The sequence below is a fragment of the Sminthopsis crassicaudata genome, chromosome 1 (genome assembly GCF_048593235.1).
Source record: "Sminthopsis crassicaudata isolate SCR6 chromosome 1, ASM4859323v1, whole genome shotgun sequence".
Taxonomy (NCBI): domain Eukaryota; kingdom Metazoa; phylum Chordata; class Mammalia; order Dasyuromorphia; family Dasyuridae; genus Sminthopsis; species Sminthopsis crassicaudata.
Window position 1 is genome coordinate 224928058 of NC_133617.1, and position 21669 is coordinate 224949726.

At 35.7% G+C, this 21669-nt stretch overlaps 1 protein-coding gene across 3 annotated transcripts in view; it reads left to right on the plus strand.

Annotated features, from left to right (window-relative positions):
• The window catches only part of LAMA1 (laminin subunit alpha 1), a 188870-nt gene that overhangs the window by 56737 nt on the left and 110464 nt on the right, over positions 1-21669 (plus strand). For all 3 annotated transcript variants that reach the window (XM_074275272.1, XM_074275281.1, XM_074275290.1), the window contains 9 exons: positions 9371-9613; positions 10741-10920; positions 12357-12446; positions 13460-13577; positions 13975-14153; positions 15015-15120; positions 16401-16561; positions 17032-17172; positions 17895-18068. In XM_074275272.1, coding sequence (XP_074131373.1) covers positions 9371-9613; positions 10741-10920; positions 12357-12446; positions 13460-13577; positions 13975-14153; positions 15015-15120; positions 16401-16561; positions 17032-17172; positions 17895-18068 — 1392 coding nt within the window. The remainder of the gene's footprint in view (positions 1-9370; positions 9614-10740; positions 10921-12356; positions 12447-13459; positions 13578-13974; positions 14154-15014; positions 15121-16400; positions 16562-17031; positions 17173-17894; positions 18069-21669) is intronic.

The window sequence follows — 21669 nt, forward strand, 5'->3', positions numbered from 1 at the left end:
GTGGATAGAGCACTGACCCGAAGATCAGTAGGACCTGAGCTCAAATGTGGCCTCAGAGACTTAACACTTACTGATTGTAAGACCCTGGACTAGTCACTTAATCCTGATTGCTTTGCAAAATAAAAATAAAAGTAATATAATGGTTAGAGAGCTGGTCTTGGAATATGGAAGACTTCAGGATAATTCTCCTTGTTGACACCTTAGGTGAATCACTAAATTCACCACTTTGACAATTGTCTAAAAGATTAACAATCCCAGAGGAAGTATTGGTTTGCTTTAGTAGACTGAATTTCTTCTCAGGGAGTTCCGTAGACCAATGAAATCACAAGTCTAGTAACAAACAAACATACAATACATTTTTCTGTATTTAGAGTTACTAAAACAAAATACATATCACTGTTAAGTTGGCAGAATTTTCAAGAGGTGAGTGATATATGGTTGCTGTGTGCTTTATAGTTTGTGTGATAATCTGGTGAACCACTAGACTTTCATAGAGATAAAAAAAATCACTTTTCATTCATATATGAAGGGTCAACCTTTGGAATCATGGCATCTTAACTTACAACCTGTAAATGGAAGAAACCAGCTGTACACACACACACACACACACACACACACACACACACACACACACCTCACACACATACACATACACACATCCTCACACTTGTGCCTATTTGAAACAAATGTTCATCTATTACAATTAAAGAACAAGGCCTATTTGAAAATTCCTATTGCTGTGTTCTGCTTCATTTTGCTTTACTTTTTTCCTCTCACTGTGGTTGTCTTGTAACATAGGATAACTTGAGGAGAAGGAGTGATCCTCTGCTTTGAAAGCAGATTTAACATTAGTTACATCAGCTGCATTTCTAGCAAAAGGGTAATGACTTTAAAACTAGTGAAAAACCTCTGTGTAATCAAAAATAGTTCATTTGTTGTTCCCTGGATGGTGAAATAAGTGAAGAGTCAGTTAAATCAAGCATAGAGAAGAGGGGAAGAGTGACCATGAATTCTTTGTGGAGAAAAGAAAGCTATGTTTTCCTCCATAACCTAAAAAACATCTGAAATATTGTACATTCTTGGTAAATCCTGATATTTTTATAATTTAAATTCTTTAAGAATAGGGATTGTTTCTTTTTCTTTATTTGTATTCCCATTGCCTAGCATATAGTACATGATTAATGACCACTCATTGATTGTTGATCTGGGAAATATTAAGTAGAATTTGAGAAACAGTATGACTTAGTGAATTAGCAGTCTCTGAATCCGGAAAACCTGTGTTCATGTCTCTTAATCTTTTAGCTTCCAAGGAAACATTTTAAGATTATGGATTGTGGGGCAAATGCTGACCTGCTTTGGTAGAAAGAGTTCCTTTTTTTTTTTTTTTTTTTAATCTACATACTGAATATTTCACAGATCTGATTAAATCAAGATATCACCTTTGTGATTATCTTTGGTCCTCTTTGAATATAGCTAAGGTGTGGGTTTTTTTTCCCCCTGAGGCAATTGGGGTTAAGTGACTTGCCCAGGATCACACAGCCAGGAGTGTTAAGTGTCTGAGATGAGATTTGAATTCAGGTCCTTCTGACTTCAGGGCTGATGCTCTGTCTACTGTGCCATCTGGATGCCCTTAGGTAGGGTTTTACAAATATTATTTCATTTTTTTCTTCACAGTAATCCTGGAAGGTAGATGCTATTATAATTCCTAGGTTGTTTATTTGTTTGTTTTTTTTTAACATGGATGGATATGGATTTCTTATATTTTGTGCTACTTGATTTAAAATACTATTCAGAAAAATCTTCAAAAAACTAGAGAAAGTATGGCTTTATTCTTTTTCTTCCTACACACAAATAGAATGGTTTTAATTTTTTTTTTTTTTTTTTTTTGAAAAATAGGTCTGGGAAGAAGTATAAGATGAATTAAATTAAGAAAACTAAGATATTACTTGTCATATTTTCTCTAAACAAAACTTATTCTATGTCATTTAGAATAAATTTATTTAGTAAAGTATATGCTAAATTGATGTTTGTGGACTTTCCATCTCTCATAACCAGCATAGCCTTCTCAGTGGACAGTTTCTTTGTCTGCATAAGGGGTCCTAAGTGTTTATCTCTCTCCAGCTTTGTGAAGAGCCCATTAGAACATTAGCCAGCTCTGAAGAGCTAGAATTAGACATATCTTAGGTAAGTGCACTAAAATTCTTCACTTTCCCTACAATTTTCCCATATGTCTCAGTAATTTAATTAGGGGACACTATGCATGAAACCCAAAAGGAGAAATTGTTTCATTAAAAAGAGTTATAGCAGAAAGGCTGGGGTATAGGGTGTTTTATACTTTCCATTAGTTTTCTTTTTTTCCTGGACTGTGAACGCAGAACTTGCCCAATGATTAACTCTGATAATTGTTACTTAACTCCCTCTGGTATTATCCAGGGGTGAAGGTGAATGGAATCTTCTTTCGCTATGTGTGTTCAATGGATATCTCCAATGTTAGCCTTGTGGCCATTATTCCATGCCATGAATTCTATGCTCCTGCCAAATTGGACTACTCTTTGTCCTCTCAACACATCTTGCCTTGTCTTAACTCTGGACTCTGATCTTTTTGTTTCCTATGCCTAAAATATCCCTCCTCGCCTCTACTGCCCAATTTAAATACCACCTTCTCCAGGAAGACTTCTCTGATTTCTCATTACTAATAAATATTTTCCTCTTAGAAATCACCTCTTTGTTGGGTACGTTTTAAATTCATTTCTTTTGAAGAAATATTTGATAATATACTTTCTGGTCATTCAACTTATCACCCTGCAAAACTATAAAGTTTTGGGGGCAAGGAACCATGACTAAATTTTATATGGATATCTTTCTCAATATTTGATATGCTGCGCTGCAAAGGGGCAGCCATTAATTAAATAATTGTTGATTTTGGGAGCTGACAGTATAGCATCCTGGAGGTTTCAGCACCAATTATCTCTTCTTTCTTCCCTTGACTGAAAGGAAGTTAAGTGCAAACAAATGTAAAGTTTTAAAAAGTGGTGCCAGTCATTTTGTTGTTGTTATTTTTAGAGAGTTCCAACCAGAGAATTGTATTTGGGACAGAATTGTATTTAGCTCTTCTTTAACTCAATGATCTTCCAATCCTAAGGACAATTTGAGAACTCTCTAATATAACCAGGTCATTTGTAATCTTCCTTGAGTTTTCAGAACATTTGGAAATCTGTTTCATTTCCTAGATACCTGCTTGTAGGTAAATAATAGAACATTGACCTGGGGCTTGACAGTTTCCTAGAAGTCTTCGTTATAGAAAGTTAAACTCCAGTCTCTCTTCCTTTCACTCAGGTGTCACACGGATCTTCCTAAAATACAAGTGTCACTATTTCACATCTCTGCCCAATACTATTCAATAAATTCCAATGGCTCCCTGTTACCTCTAAGATCAAAAGTTTTGAAGGCCAAAAAAACAAAAAATAAACCTAGCCCCTCCTACTCTTCCAGACCTTTTACCCCTTATTCATCTGCATGTTCTCAGGTAATAAAGGGTTATGAAAGGCAGCTAGGTGGCGCAGTGGATAGAGCACCAGCCCTGAATTCAGGAGGACTTGAGTTCAAATCTGGTCTCAGACACTTAATACTTCCTAGCTGTATGACCCTGGGCAAGTCATTTAACCCCAGCCTCAGGGGAAAAAAAAATAATAATAAATAAATGAATAAAGGGTTATGACCTCTTTGCTGTCCCTTGAATATAACATTCCATTTCTTGACTCCAAACTGCTGGTTCTCAATACCTACTCATCTCTCCCTCCTGGCTTCCTTCAATCTTAGCTTCTGGAAGAATTCTTTCCTGATTCCTCTTGATGTTAGCTCCTCCCCTTTGAGATTATTTTCAACTTATTTTATCTATATATGGTTGTTTGAATGTCATCTTCTCCATCATACTGTGAATTCCTTGAGATTAGGGGCTAATTTTTGCCTTTCTTTGTATCCTCAGCACTTACTAGAGTCAGGAACCTAGTTGGTGCTTAATAATTACTAGCTGACTTTACTTGTAAGCTCAGATTTTACTTCTAGCAGTGACATTATGTGTTAGAAATTAGTGGTCTATTTTCAAGATTGAAACAATTCATCAGAATTGATTGGCTTTCTCTCTCACCTACAACCCACTGAATTGACTCTCTATTTTTAGCAGTCACTATATTTATTGTGGTTCTTTCCTAGTATAGTGATGAGTATTTCTGCCTGTTACACTGTATGTCACTGTGAATAAACCTCTGGGTCTGTAGTCAAAAAGACTCATCTTCCTGAGTTTAAATGTGGCTTCAGACATCATCTGTGTGACCCTGAGCAAGTCACTTAACCCTGTAAAATGTAAATGAGCTAGAGAAAGAAATGGCAAATCTCTTCAATATCTTTGCCAAGAAAACCTGAAACGAAGTCACCAAGAGTTGGACGTGACTAAAATGACTCAACAACAACAAAATATTTATTTATTTAATCCCTCCCATTTCATCTAGTCCTTGTACTCCAAATTATAGGATCTTATAGTTTACAGGGACTTCAACGGCCATCTGATTCAACTTATAACTGGAAAAGACTTTTCTCTACAATATAATTCTATTATTCTTCTGCAATATTGATAATGATAATAATAACCACCCTATTTAGAGCTTTGAATTTTGCAAAGTACTTTATATACAATCCTAGAAGGTAGATGGTATTTTTATCCCTACTTTATAGATAGGAATCTATAGACAGAAAGAGTTTAAGTGACTTGCACAGCATCACATCCCTAATAAGTGTTTGTTTGTTTGTTTGGTGGTTGTCTTCCATTCTCAAAAAGGACCAAAATGAAATCATTATGTTAGAGTTGAGTTATGGTGTGTTCTACTACGGCTGATCAGACCAATACAAGCTCAGAATATTCTGCCACAGGTCAGACAAAAATAGTCCCTGTGAACATTTGGGGTGGCTTTTTGAACTTTGCACATCTCATATTTCTTCCGAGCTAATTCAATTCTGTATTGCTCAGAGCACTTCTGTGATGAGGACATGTTATGCTGGGTGATCCTGTGCCAGTGTCTCCCATGTCACACAATCAATTCTAACGTTCTTAGAAAGTGTCCCTGTATCACTTTTTCTGACCATCTTGTGAGTGCTTGCCATGTGCTTAAAACAGGATTTGAATTCAAGTCTTCCTGACTTCAAGTTCTAATCTACTACCCTACTGTCTAATTCAGTAGACTTACAGAAGTAAAAATAATAATACTGACATGTTTGTAGTACTTAAGGATTTGCAAATGCCCTTTGTAGATATTCTCTCTTTTGAGATCTACAATAACCCAAAGTGGTAAATACTATAAATATTATTTTCCACATTTTATAATGAAGAAATTATAGTTAAGTGACTTGATCATAAGCATATAGCTAATTAAGTATTAAATGCAGGATTTAAATCCATATTTTTTCACTCCTTGCCCTATAATAATTTCCCTATTATGTGCAGTTTTGGATTCTATATACAAGAAATGTCCACTTGGAGGACCCATCTTAGTGTCAGACTCAAACTTAGTATACCCCAAACTGAATTCAGTACAATCTTCCCCAAAATTTCCTCCCTCTTTATCTTTATCTTTTAATCATTCAATCTCAAATGCTGAGCTACCTTTGGATCTTCTAATTTTTGCTGCAGTATACATTCATTCATTTTATTTTATTTACTCTTCAAAATTATTCCAACTATATTTCCCTTCTGTCTTTTTTTGTATCCCGAGTCAGCTTTTCATCACCCCCACATCTGGTTGATCACAACAACTTTCTGTTTCTAGTCATGCCCCATTATAATTCAGTTTATGAAATGCTGCCTTGTTGCTGCTATACTTCAAAGAATCTGTGATATAATCCAGTACTTCTTGAACTTTTTCCACTCATGATCCATTTTTCCCCGAGAAATTTTTACGTGACTACAGGTATATAGGTATACAAAGTAGGTATACTAATCAAACATTTACTGATGATAAATCATGATTTTGCAACCCACACATTCAATTTTGCAACCCCATATGAGATCATGACCTACGGTTTAAAAAACTTTGGTCTAATCAATGTGGGTATTGCCTCAGTCTGGGAAAATTTCAGCCCATTAATCCTTTCTCATCCTATGTGATTCTTTTATGTGTTCTATAAGATCCATAATAGCTGATACACGCAGCATGCTGGAAGCCTTCCTTTAGGACTTGGTACATTTTGTGGGTACCAGTTTGGACATGTTGTAAAATAATTGTTCCATTTCCTTTTCTGATCGTATATTTCTTTGATTATATCCCCCATATTTTTCCTATGACATCCCTTAGACAGTGGAGCATAATAAATATAGGACCAGTCTTAAAAATATGAAGACCTGGGTACATGTTGTTTCCCTTAAATCTATTGCCTCTGTGATAGAAGGCAAGGCACTTAACTTCTCAGTGTCCTCAGAAATTCTCTCTGAGACTCTAAGTCATTGTCAGTTGTGTTCATTGAGGGAATTTGTACATAATATTATGAAGGTGCAGGCCAAAATTACATGAGTAAATGAAAATAAATAAATCCCTTGGATCTTTTGTAGTGTGTATGGGAGCAGAAACAAAAGAGAGAAGTGACATTATGATAGAAATGTTTGTGACAACCTGCCTATTCTCCTCCCATATTTTCATTGATAATACCCCAATGTTTATGTAGACCATTGTCAGATTTTAAGATAAAATTATCTATGTCCTCTTAAGTGCTTTTGGGAGCTTTTAATATCATTCTCTTGCTATTTTCCTGTTTTTGAGATATCTTTTGAAGCAATCCTATAGTACTTCCAAAAGCCATATCTAGTATAAATTTCACTGCTGCATACTTGATCTAGTCTAGATCCTCTTCCTCAGTCAATTAAAAAGTGTTTCTTAAGTAATCACTGTAGTAAGTACTGTGTTAAATCCTGGAATTACAAAGAAACGCAAAAATAGCATCAAGGAGCTCACATTTTGATGAAAGAGGCTACATGTTAACAACTATGTACTTAGTGGATAAATTCAGGTAGAAAGTAATCTTAAAGCCTCTAAATGGTATAACAGATAGAGCCCCAGATCTAGAGTTAGGAAAACCTGAATTCAAATTCACTTTTAGACACTTATTAGCTGTGTGACTCTGGGTAAATCACTTAATTCTTTAATCTCAGTTTACTCATCTATAAGGAGAAGGAATAGTGAACTGCTTTAATATCTCTGCTAAGAAAACCTTAAATGAGGTCATGAAGAGTTGAACACAACTGAAAAACAACTTAAAAACAAGAGACATAGAGGCAATGGTGCTTGAACACCTTAATCAGGCATTTGAAGCCCTTAAAGTTTGAGACTCTTCCCATCCAACATAAGTAACTATTAGTCCTTAGGAAGAACCTGTCACATTCATTCTTAGCTCTTAAACCTTTTCTCTCATGCTATTCACATTTATTCCTAACCTAGTCTGGATCAACCCTTTCCTTTCCTTTTTTGCAAGCATATATATCTCTCATCCTTCAAGGCCTGGGTCAAGTTCTACTTATCCCAAGAGAACAACATTAGTCTTTCTAGTATCTAATGATCTCCTCTTGTCTCAATACCTTTAATAGTTTAGTGCTTCAAGGATCTACAATGTCATTGGTGTGAATATGCTCTCCAGTGATGTCTTTGTAGAGGATATTTAATAGCATCAGTGTCATAGACAAACCAAAAACCCCCCAAACATCAGCCTTTGGCCAATCTAGTGATGAACTGTATCCAGCTCTGCTGATTCTTTGCCAGGACTTGTAGAGTCCATCTTCAGGCCCATATTTGAAGCCTATCTTAGTAGGAATTGTCAGAGCTTATATAGGCTGGTTTATATCCAGGACTGCTACTTTCCTAACAGGATGAGACATTAGAACTTTAGTGAAAGTACTAGGATGACTTCTGAAATCCTATACTTGGCTGTAGAGGGTCACAGTCAGTGGGGAAACTCTGGGTGAGGTATAAGACCCTTCAGCCCAGAGGGAACCTGCTAACAATGGCTGGTTTGGCTCCCCATCTCCTCTAAGGACTCTCGGCCTTCCTGAGAAGTCAGGGAGTGGTGACAAACTGTGTTGAGATTGAAGCAGAATGATTCCAGGTAAAAGGTGGCAAACTACATACAATAGCAAGTTGTTTATGTGGTCCCACGTGCATAGTTTATATAAAGGGGAAAGCCCTTGAAATAAACGGATTCCATTTTTCCACCATCCTCCAGAGTCCCACCTCATCACTTCTCCATTAGGAAGGTATATTTTAATCACCCTGGCGTGGGGGCTCTAGAAAGCAACAGTACATTTTGTCACCCTAACTTGGGGGCTCTAGAAAGCAGGACACAACACTTGGCAATGTCATATTTATAACATATACATGACATATAGCATATAATTGTTCAATTGTGTCTGATTCTTCATGAACTCATCTGGGATTTTCTAGGCAAAGATATTAGTGTAGTTTGACATTTTCTTCTCCAGTTTATTTTGCAGATGAAAAAACTGAGGCAGAGTTAATTGACTTGCCCAGAGTCACAAAACTAGAGCCTGAGGCCAGATTTTTTTCAGTAGTATTTTATTTTTCCAAATAGATATAAAGATAGTTTTCAATGTTCATTTTTGTAAGAGCTTATAAATAAGGCTGAAAAAAATTATATCATCAACCAGAAGCTTAGATTTATGTTAGTTTTGTTTCTGGATAATAAATACAAATCTTAGTTGTTACTTAACTAACCAGAAATTTTGTCAGCAATGAATATTTTATCATCCAGAAATTATTCCTTTTGCTTCTCAGTTTTAAAATACTTTTATTTCTGGATTATAAACATAAATCTTTGTCTTAGCCAGAATTTCTGTCTTCTATGTATGGGCACATAGAGCTCATTTTTGCTTGTTTACTTCACACTTTACTTCTTTATCCTAATTTTGATTAGGAAGCTCTGAGAATATCTCTTCTCTTAATATTTTTTGTCAGCTTCACATGTAGGAGTGATTTTTCTCCCTTATCACAATCTGAGCATTAGGTTTAATATTAGCTGTTACTTAATAATACTATTAAAACAGAAATGACAGAAAATAAAATAAATAAAAATAAACCCTTTTTTGTTCATAGAGATTAATTTCATAGATGTCATTGAGGGGATTTTAGAATAATCTACTAAAACAAATGTTTCTAAGGAAAATCAAAAATCAAATTTAAGACCAATTTTCATCAGAGTTTTGGTTCAAAAAATGATAGGACTTTTATATTAGCATGTAGCCATTTTCTCATGAAGATCATTCATTTTTCAGTCACCTCTACTAATTTCCAGTTCCCATTTTTCCATTTTCTTTTAGGTTTTTCAAGTGGCGTATATTATCATCAAAGCTGCTAATTCTCCTCGACCTGGAAATTGGATTTTGGAACGCTCCCTGGATGGCAAAAAGTTCACACCCTGGCAGTATTATGCTATCAGCGACACAGAATGTTTGACTCGATATAATGTCACTCCAAGATTAGGGCCTCCTACTTACAAGCGAGATGATGAAGTTATCTGTACCTCCTATTATTCTAGATTAGTCCCACTTGAACATGGAGAGGTATGTTATATATTTTCTGAGAGAGTCACAAATAAAAACCCATCCTAAAAACTAATATTTTTAAATACTTAAAATGGATCTAATCAGTATGTTTTTGGAATAATTAAAAAAGAAGAAGAAAAATATCCTTTTCAGACTTTTACTCTTTAGAGTGGTAACTTGGTTTGCTTTCATTGATACTGTGCTTTTCCCTTAGGACTGCTGTTCACAAATTACTTCCATAGGATGACTTATTAAAATATTTAAGAAAAAGATAAAATATTTTGCAAGACAGATAAATCCTGATTATATTCACATACACACACAGAGAGTTATCTTTTATGTCATTGCATGTTCAGAGACGTAAGAAAGCTTAGGAAATATGTGGAATTTTGGTGCTGGAAGGACCCATGGTGCACACACTTCACTAAAGTCAAGTTTTAATTAAAAACAATTTATTCTTTAGAAGCACCTGGCCTGGTGAGTTTAAAAGTACAGAAAATTGTCTGAAGTGTACATCACAGCTGGAATTCCACAAGAAGCCCTGGCACTGTTTCAAGAATGAGCCTAATTAAAAGATCACAGCATTATATGGGCTTAAAGGCAATTGTTCTCTTTTCTCCCTTTTCTATCTATTCATGGCATTTACTAATTTATTTTAGAAGAACAGTGATATGATAGAAATCAGTAAAAAGCCTGTGGTTTCTTGTGGCTATTCTTCTCATGGAGCAGAAGACAGATATGTTAAGAAGGAGCTTGGGGTAGAGTGGCCTGGGAGACAATAGCATTGCTTTTCTAAGCTAGACTAAATAACTTCAATGTATTTTGCTTTCCTTCCATATGCTTGCTTGTTCCTTTTCCAAATGCAGTTTCCTATTTCTATTCCTCTTTAGGGGTATGTAGGCTGGAGTGGTCTCTGGTAGTCGAGGCAGTAATACTACTATAAAGCTGATCTTATCTAGAGGATTAGATAGTTGGTTTCTCACACATCAGTGAATTTGACAAGATATGATGTTGAAATTAAGAAACTAATGATATAATGAATTTTGTATGCACAAAGGAGGGAACTAACTCTTCCTAGAAATCTTATGTCTTAGTCAGGGTTAGGTAAATATATTATATAAAAAATGGTATATCTTTCTCTTCAGATTCACACATCACTCATCAATGGAAGACCCAGTGCTGATGATCTCTCTCCCAAGTTGTTGGAATTTACCTCAGCACGATATATTCGTCTCCGCTTGCAGAGAATTAGAACCCTTAATGCTGACCTTATGACTCTCAGCCATCGTGATCCTAAAGATCTTGACCCCATAGTCACAAGAAGAGTAAGTACAGATGACTCTTTTTTAAAAATTCTATGAAGTACTTTTTTAGTGTAAATTTACCTTTTTATTTTATCGTCCTATTTCAAATTTATTTCAGTGAAGACCAGTCAGTAGAAGCATTTATTATGTGCCTTCTACATACCGGGCACTATGTCAAGTGCTTAGAATACAAAGAAAGACAAAAGATAGTTCCTGCCCTCAAGAAGCTAACAATCTAATCAACATGCAAACCACTAGGTACAAATAAGCCCAAAGGGAAGGATCTAAAATTCAGGAAGGCTGGAAAGTGCTTCTTGCAAGGGTTAGGACTTTAACTGAGACATGGAGGAAACCAAGGAAAGTGGGAGGCAAAAATGAGGAGGAAAGACGTTCTAGGAATGGGGCATACAGCCAGTAAAAATGCTTAGTCAGAAATAGTGTTATGTATAAGGAAGGTTAATGTCACTATCCCAAACTACAGGAAGGGGAGTGAGGTAGAAGAAGAATGGAAAGGTAGTTAGGTTAGAGAGAGATGCTTCCAAGAGAAATAGAAGATTTTGCATTTGATCCTGGAAACAACAGGAATTTATTGAATAAGGTGGTAAAATGATAAAAGCTATACTTAGGAAGATTACTTTGTCAGTTGAATGAAGGATGAACTGCAGTGGAAAGAATCTTGGGGTAGGCAGACTCACCAGCATGCTTTTGTAATAGTCCAGGTTGAGGTGATGAGAATCTGTACCAGAGAGGTAGCAGTATCAGAGGAGAGAATGAGGCTTTTTGTAGAGATGGTAATGAGGTAAAAATGACAGTCCTTGACATCTGATTGGAAATGGGCTGTGAGAGAGAATGACAGCTAGGTTTAAAGTCTGGGTGTCCGGGAGGATGCTGGCTGGTACAATGGAAATAAGGAAGGTTTGGAAGATGAGAGGATTTAGGAAAGTTTCTGGCACATTGAGTTTAAGATATATGTAGGATATCCAGTTCTAGGTCAAATATAATAAAGTAAAATATCTTGTGAGTAAAAGATGGCACTAATTTTAAATGAATCTTATAAGAAATTATTTAAATCTATTATCATGTCTTATCATTATCATGTACTAACTCTACTAGTCAGACACAAATGTGATTTACTATCTGGTGAATTAGATGAAGATATATCATACATAATTATTCAAACAATAAAAATCTCCAAATTGGGTAATTTCAGTTATGCACTTTTATTTTCTGATAAATGATGCAGATTAGTGACTTTTTCTTAATTTAAATCAGGATCAATCACAGTTTGGGGAGGGGCACAATTTATAAAATTGTGAATATCATTATTCAAAAACTTATTTATCTGAATAAAAATTAGAAAGCATCTTAAGATTTTAATGAAAGACATTTTAATATTTTCTTTATTTTTGCATGAAAAATGTGTAATTGTGTTATTTTCTAATTTTATCTTCCCTTAGTATTACTATTCCATAAAAGATATTTCAATTGGAGGAATGTGTATATGCTATGGTCATGCTAGTAGCTGCCCATGGGATGAAACTACAAAGGTAAGATGGAATAGCAAACATTAGAATGAAACAATAGAAAAATAGTAATTTTTATCTATAAAGAACCATTTTAAAAATAAAAGATGACCCCATTTAACTTAGGAACAAGAAGTACTTTCAATTGTCTCTATTAATTTATTTTTTTAAGTTTTATTGCTCTTTTGATGTTTCAGCCAGTCATTTCCTGATATGTTATTCCCCTCCCTTCCAGGATGAACATTTCCTTGTAACATAAAAAAGCAGTAAAGAAAACTAATCAAACTTGTGATCTTATATGTGGCACATAAAACATTTTAACTTCATAGCCTCAACTTGTCTTTTGAGAGAACAACTGTGTCAGTAAGATGCTAATCTTGTCCGCATTTTACAAATAAAGAAACTGAATCTGAAAGATTAAGTAATTTTTTCCAGATTCATATAGATAGTAAATGTCTGAGAAGGGAGTCAGATCAATTTTTTTTTGATCCATAAGTTCATCACTCTGCCATACTGGTGGTGGTGTTTGTATTTGCTATCCTATAGTCATGGTGTATGTTATTTTCCTGGTTCTACTTTCTTTGCTTTGGATTAGTGTACTTGTACAGTTCTTAATTTCAATGAGTTCTCATTTTCTATGGCACCCTACTTCATTATGCTAATTGACTGCTCTTTAGCCATTCATCAATCAATGGGCATCCACTCTTTGCACTCCCCCCACCCCTTTTGCTAATATAAAAGTGCTATTATGAATATTTTGGCATGTGACTTTTCTGTCCTATTTTCTCTAGTGGGAATACCAGATCAAAGGATTTTATATGCCTTAGTGACTTTAAAATCATAAATACAAATTGAAATGCTTGTGAATTTTTTCTACATTTCTAGAAAACAATTAATTTTCAACATTTCACAAAATTTAAAATACTATACAAATGGGAGTTAATATCATTATTATTATTGATTTTACTTTTCTCTGAGCAAAGAGCATCATATAATTCTTTATTTTTGTAATAAAAATTGATTTTGCATTTATTTAGAAACTACAGTGTCAGTGTGAACATAATACATGTGGAGAGAGCTGTAATGAATGCTGCCCTGGTTTTCATCAGCAACCTTGGAGACCTGGGACTATTTCTTCTGGAAACACATGTGAAGGTAAATAAGTAAACATAAAATTAAAAGTGCCTTACTTATTTTAAAATCTCTTTTCTTAAGTTTTTGATTATTTAATTAGTTTCTCTGTAGAAGTTTTAATACTTCTATCTATCCTATACTACAAATAGTTCTTAAAACTAGAAAAAATAGAACTTAAAAGTTGTTTTAGAATAACCAAATTTATTGCCAGACTCAAATGCTACATTTATATGACACAATTTGATCATCAAGTTATATTTTTAATCTTTGATCTGTTGAGATGCTGAAGACTAAGATATTTTCAATCTAGAAATTTGATTCATAGCTATTAGAAATTACTGTCCATTGAGGAGGGGAGGAGAATCATTTAAAATGTAAAATAGAATGAAAATTTTAAATTGGGACATTCTCTTTCTAGAGTGCAACTGTCATAATAAAACCAAAGATTGTTACTATGATCAGAGTGTTGCTGATCAGAAGAAAAGTATGAATACTGCTGGGCATTTCAAAGGTGGAGGAGTTTGTGTTAATTGTCTGCAAAATACAGCAGGAATCAACTGTGAAACTTGTATTGATGGATACTATAGACCACATAAAGTAAGATTGTGATGTTTCCTTCACTTTATATTTTAAATTTTATTCTGAACTTAAGAAATAAAACAAGCATTTATATAACATAATAGACTAGAAACAAAAAGGATGATTGCATATGAAACTGCAAATCTATTTTTTTAGTTATATTTCAGACCTTTCATTGAGAACTGAAACAGATAATCTATTCAAGATCTGTGAGGGAAAATTTTATTTTTTCTCTCCAAGACTTTAATTGATACTGAATTGCTTTTAATGTTCTTCAGAGAAATATTTTTTTCCAATTCTAGGTTAAATTTTCTTGTTCAAAGTTGTAGTATTTGAATCTTTTTTGCTATTCATTCATTTCACTTGTGTCTGACTCTTCATGATGCCAATTGAATTGTTTTTTCATCCATGGCTCCCTTCTCTTGGACTTAAGAATCCAAATTTAAGACTTTTTATTTTACCCTGTTTTCTATACCGAACCGTGACCTAGTGACAAATCACTTAACTCTGCCTCAGTAGATCATGAAACAAAACACAAATATGAACCATCATGCTATCGCCATAAAATATTTTGATTATTCTTATAATCAAATTATCATATGATTATTATGAGTCAGTTACATGGTGCAGTGAAGAGAGTGGTGGGTTTAGAGTCCAGAAGATCTGAACTTAAATTCTGCCTCCCATATTTACTGACTTATAATTACCCCCAATTTGCAAATCAGAAAAATGAGGCTGTAGAAGTCTTTTTGTGGTTACTTATTAAATTCTGGAGTCAGGATTGAACCTGGCTTTTATCATGTTTATCATCAATTCTGCTGTTATTCATTACAGTGACTCATCTGGAAGTAGAGAAACTAATATATGTCTTTGTTTCAGGTTTCTCCTTATGAGAATAATCCATGTCTTCCATGTAATTGTGATCCTATTGGTTCACTCAATTCAGTCTGTGTTAAGGATGATCGCCAGTCTGACCAGTTGAATGGTAAATATTTGGGTTGTATATGTATTTAAGCTTTTCTCCCCCTTATTTTTTTAAATGTTCAGATACCATGCAGGTTACCAATGTGACACATTTATAACTTATCTATGTTGATATACAGAAAGCATTTTTAAATGGAAGAAAAATGCTATAAAGTCCTATAGAAACCTAGGATTAATAACATGTTCATGTAATGTCATTTAAGAAGCTCAAAATGCTTGGAAAATATTATATTACAAAGCCCCCAAGCAATACTATTTAAATGATAAATGTTCATTGTTCCTATTCTTATTTTAATTATAGCTTTTTATTTACCAGATATATGCATGGGTAATTTTTCAGCACTTGACAATTGAAAAACCTTTTGTTTCAATTTTTTCTCTCCTTTCCCTTTTCCCCTCCCCCAGATGGCAGGTTGACCAATACATGTTAAATATATTAAAGTATACGTTAAATACAATATATGTATACATGTCCAAACAGTTATTTTGCTGTACAAAAAGAATCATTCTTTGAAATAGTGTATAATTAGCCTGTGAAGGAAATAAAAAAATGCAGATGGACAAAAATAGAGGGATTGGGAATTCTATGTAGTGGTTCATAGTCATCTCCCAGAGTTCTTTCGCTGGGTGTAGCTGGTTCAGTTCATTACTGCTCTATTGGAACTAATTTGGTTCATCTCATTGTTGAAGAGGGCCATGTCCATCAGAATTGATCATCATACAGTATTGTTGTTGAAGTGTATAATGATCTTCTGGTTCTGCTCATTTTACTCAGCATCAGTTCAAGTAAGTCTCTCCAGTCCTTTCTAAAATCATCCTGCTGGTCATTTCTTACAGAACAGTAATATTCCATAATATTCATATACCACAATTTATTCAGCCGTTCTCCAATTGATGGGCATCCACTCAGTTTCCAGTTTCTGGCTACTACAAAGAGGGCTTCTGGCCACTACAAAGAGGCAATTGTTCCTATTCTTTAAGCGAGGGCAAACTGAAACACCATATGCAGGCCAAGTTACTTAGTAAGTGTGCATAATGAGGCAGGATTTGGATGAAGAGACAGTCAAAAATCTCCTGTGACCCAATTAATTTCTCTGTCTTCTCATGGGTATTTGGAATAAAAATCAGGATTTTGTGTTGACTCACATGGAAAGGTACGGTTACAGAGAATCCTATCAATCAGACAATTTGCTGCATTGGAGTTGGTTTTCTCTCTCTTAGTCTATTTTTTTTAACTGCTTGATACTTCACTATTGAACATTGCCATTTCTATCTTTTAAGGGAACTGGCCAGGTCAGTGCCAATGTAGAGAGGGTTACACCGGAGAAAAATGTGATCGTTGCCAGTTTGGCTACAAGGGCTATCCAAATTGTTTTCCCTGCAATTGCAGTTTGGCGGGTAGTGTAAATGATGACCCATGCTCTGAGCCTTGTCTTTGTAAGGTAAGAGCAGAATGAGGTAAGACACAAGCATAGATTTTTCATCTGGGTTTCCTGTCTGCTGTAATTAAATGAATTACTGAAGATAGAACAGAAGTTTGCTGTGTGAAAATGTGACATCATGTTATGCACAATTTGGACACAAATGTCCTGGCCAAAATTATTTTAGTGAGTTCTGAATATGAATCAATGGATCTTAATATGATCTGATGAAGAATCAGTCAACTTCCTTGTGAGAATACTAGACTTTCAGCAAGCTGTGTTGATCCTCCTGGATCCCCCATATGTGTACTAAGTATATACTATCTTCCAGGCACTGTGCTAAGCACCAAATTGTTCCTGCGTAGAACATGTAGGACATTATAACCCTTAAAGATCATTTACTAAGTTATGGAGGGTCCTACTGAAGCACCAACATATCTATCTACTTGTACCTGTTTTGTTAAAGAATATTCTTTTATGCTGATTTGCAGGAAAATGTTGAAGGGGAAGAATGTGATCGTTGCAAACCAGGATTTTATAATCTGAAGGAAAGGAATCCTGAGGGTTGCACAGAGTGTTTCTGCTTTGGCGTTTCTGATGTATGTGATAGCCTTTCCTGGCCTGTCAGTCAGGTATGGTCCTATACCCGTGACCCAAGGGTTACCAAAGTGATCTCATTATGTGGATAGGCTTTGAAATACTTAAGAACTCTAAGTAGTGCAGTGATCAACCATAATTCTCAGAGAATATTACTCTCTTGCTTGGGGAACTCTTTAATTAGTCTTAGTTCCTTTGGACTTGATCAAGGTGGAGTATAGTATATAAAAGACAAAAGTAAAATCTTTAAAGGGAAATGTTGCACAGAATCTAGGGCCAGGAGTGAAATGGAGACTTTAAAAAGGATGAGGATAGGAGTATCTCACCTAGTGAAGGGTAATAGCAGGCTAGATCTTCCATATCTACTCCTAATTGTATTCCCTTAATTTCCCCTGACCTTTTAACTCTAAAACACATTACCATGGGTTGTGGAGGTTTTTCTTTTTTTTTTTTTAATGTTTGCAAATGACTTTGCTTTACTTACAAATAAATTAGATCTGTTCCTAGATTTGTCAGTTCCCAGAGAGGTGAAAGAGCTGGGAAAGGGCACATCTTGATTCTAATGCCAATACTATCACTTAGTAGCTTTGGAAACTTGGACAATTTACTAAATCTCCTTAGGTTTTACTCTTTTCATCTCTGAAATGAGAAAGATGAACTAGATGTCTTCTAAAGTCACTTCTAATTTTCAGTCTATGAATTAAGAACATCAAAATCCCTTCCAATACTAATAATCTATGATCTTTTTTTTTTAAAGGTAACTGATATGTCTGGGTGGTTGGTCACTGACTTATTCAGTTCAAATAATGTCCAGTCTCAACAAAATCAGGTGGATGAACCTTATCAAATAACTATCAACAACACTGTGGCCATGCAAATGCTAAAATCTAAATATTACTGGTCAGCTCCTCCAGCATATCTTGGAAATAAAGTAAGTTTGTAGATGGAAAGAAGCTAAAAGAACCCTTTTCTTTTTACAGGTGTAATTTTTCATGTTTGGCATTAAATATTAACCATAACTTTAAATAGTTCTTTTTTCCTCCATTCATATGCTTCATGTTTATTAGCAAAATGACTGGTACCTGAACAAAAGTATGTTAGAACAACAAGAAATCTGTAATTCCAATGGAGTAAGAAGCTTGTAGATGAGCATTTCAGGCAGGCAACTTCTCTACAACTAATGGTATTAAATGTTACCCAGAGCGCTGATAGCTTCAGAAGCTTGCTTAACCAGCATGTATCAGAAGTAAGATTTGACCTCAGGTCTTCTCGGCTTTGAGGTCAGCTCTCTTATCTATTATACTATGACTGCCATGTGACCAAGTTAAGTCATTTAATTCATATAATTTAATAAATTAAGTAATTTAATTCACTTAATGTTGGGATTACTAGGTGAGAACTCGGGTTGTCTGGATAGTGACAAGGTGAGAATTCAGGTTGGACAATTACAAGGTGAGAACTCAGGTTGACTTGATTGAAGGAGCAGGCTCATTGGCTGAGGTGGTTCTTCCCAGAAGCCCTTGCAATATCCCACGCCCATTCTCTGGGAGAATAAAAGAGAGAACTCCCAGAGATAGAAGAAGACTCTGCATTGCATCAGGCTTGACGGGGCTCTCTGCAGGAAGGGAAGTCACTTCTCTGGACAAGAGTTAACAGCAACTGCCTGGAGACAACGGTTCGTTACAGGAAGAAGAATCTGTCGGAGAGATTTGAGTAGAAGACACAGCAGATCTCTTCCCAGAGAGTGATCCGGCAGCTTCTGGAGACGACAGCTCGCTACAAATTGGCGCCCAACGTGGGGCAAGGACTTTTGCTTATCCTGACAAGAGGAGCTAGACCAGACCTTCGCAATTTGGTGCCCGAACAGGGACAGACACAGTCCCGATTCCAGTGGAAAAGCCTCCCATCCAGATCTCAGTCTCTCTAACCCAGAACCGTGAGTAACGAGGAAACTTTGTTAAAGATTAAGTGAGTGTGCTAATAGATAAGGAACTTAACTTGTTAACGGCTAAACCAGCAATCTCTTATAGTGAAATGGGGCAAACACCTTCTGTTCAAGGAAAATGTTTAGAGAGCATCATCAAGATTATGAAAAGCCAAGGATTGATTATAATTTTAGAGGAGATTACTGAACTTTTAAGAACTGTGAAGGTCATATGTCCTTCTTTTTCTCTGGAAGAAGAATTGGATCCAGATGAGTGGAAATTAGTAGGAGAGCAATTAGGTGAACACTACAATTGCCCTTGTGACATTTTGCCCTTTGGTTCCAGACCAAACTCAGTTTCCAAAGATACAATTCATACCTACAATTTAATCCAAATGGCTTTAAAAAATGTTATTCTAAAGGAAGAGATGAAGGAGCAAAATGGGGAAGTGTCAACTAAACTAGGTGAAAAGGATGAATCAGATAACAATGAAGTTAAGTACAATTCTGAGCAACAGCAACAGGAGCACCTCCCATCTCCTCCCTCAATTAACCCTTCATGGGTGGAGCAAGAAGGAGGAGAGGAAGAGGCAGAAACACAAACAGAATTGCCTGTGAAGCAGCCTAAGCCTATGACAAGATTAGAAAAAGCATTGGTTAAAGCTAAGAGAGAAGGACAGGATATAAGTGATTTTATACATGCATATCCTGTGATTGAAGAGATTGACTCTGTAGGTCAAAAAAGGAGAAGATATGCACCTTTAGATTTGAATAAAATTAAGGATTTGAAAAAAGGTTGTACCCTTTATGGGGCTACATCAGCTTATGTCAAAATGTTACTAGATGGTTTGTCTTATGAAGTCCTAACCCCGAATGATTGGAAATCCATAGCAAGGACATGTCTGGAACCTGGAGAAAATTTATTATGGCTTGCGGAATTTCATGAATTATGTAAAATCCAAGTCAGATGCAATTTGGAAATAGGAGTTAACACACAATTCACTTTTGAGCACTTAGCTGGTGAAGGTCAGTATGGAGAGAATTCGGAACAAATTAATTATACCATGACAATATATGAACAAATTGCTAAGGCTGCAATAAAAGCTTGGGGTGTCCTTCCTGGACAGAAAGATCGTGGAGAGGCTTTCACTAAAATACAGCAAGGTCCCAATGAACCTTTTGCAGATTTTGTGGGACGTTTGCAAATTGCTGTCAAAAGAACTATTGGAGAAAATGCAGCTACAGAAATAATGACCAGACATCTGGCTAAGGAAAATGCCAATGAGATTTGCAAAAGAATTATATGGGGATTAGACAAAGATGCTCCTTTAGAGGAGATCATAAGACGCTGTGCTACAGTGGGAACAAATGCTTTTTACAACCGGACAATGATGAACGTGGAAAAACAGGGTCCCTCCTGGCAAAGGCCTTGTAGAGAAACTCGGCGATGTTTTCAATGTGGAAAAATTGGACATCTAAGAGCTCAGTGTAGGTATGGAGATACAGTGAGGAAACAGGGTGAGAGAAGACCTAAAACCCCATGTCCAAAATGCAACAGAGGACTCCATTGGGTATCAGAGTGTAGAATAATTCAGGGAAACGGGATGAGGGGCCCAGGTCCAGGGCCCCAGGCAAAAAAGACTTGGAGCATGATGGCAGCTAATGTTACACCCAAAGAACCTTTAGAAGATCAAGACTCTGATGTGATCAACCAGCAGAAAAGCAATCACATGGCAGAAAGGGATTACCTGATAAGTAAAAGGCAATCAGATTGCAAAAATGGATTACACTTGGGGAGAATACAGGCCTTTTAAACCAACAGGGCTGTGTCCAGTGCAAACAACTCCAATGTAATTGTCAGATGATGAGAAGAGATTTAGAAAGTGGTAAATAGAAGGAAATTAGATAGGTTAACTGCCTGGGGGAGAGGGTTTGCTTGTATTTCTTCAGCAGGAGAAGGAATCAGATGGGTGCCAACGAGTCATATTCGCCTTGTCCATCAGAGAGAGACAGAAAAAGAGAAAGACCTCAAAATAAAGGAGAAGATCTAAGAAACATCTGACACTGAAAGAGCATGGATAATAAGAAGACTGTTAAAGAACTTTAAAACCATCAGGAATCATTGGACTTCCTCACACAAGATGAGACTAATGGACAATGGACTTATGGACATTTATAAATTTTCAATTTATGATTATTTGATATGTCATATACTTCTAGCATGTATTATGTTACTATGTTACTATGTGCTTATGTAATTTATGTAATTATGTGTAATACTTCCCATATTGATGGATTTATGTTTCAAGATCATGACTGTCCTATGTTCTAAATCAAAAGAAAGGGGGAGATGTTAGGATTACTAGGTGAGAACTCGGGTTGTCTGGATAGTGACAAGGTGAGAATTCAGGTTGGACAATTACAAGGTGAGAACTCAGGTTGACTTGATGGAAGGAGCAGGCTCATTGGCTGAGGTGGTTCTTCCCAGAAGCCCTTGCAATATCCCATGCCCATTCTCTGGGAGAATAAAAGAGAGGACTCCCAGAGATAGAAGAAGACTCTGCATTGCATCAGGCTTGACGGGGCTCTCTGCAGGAAGGGAAGTCAC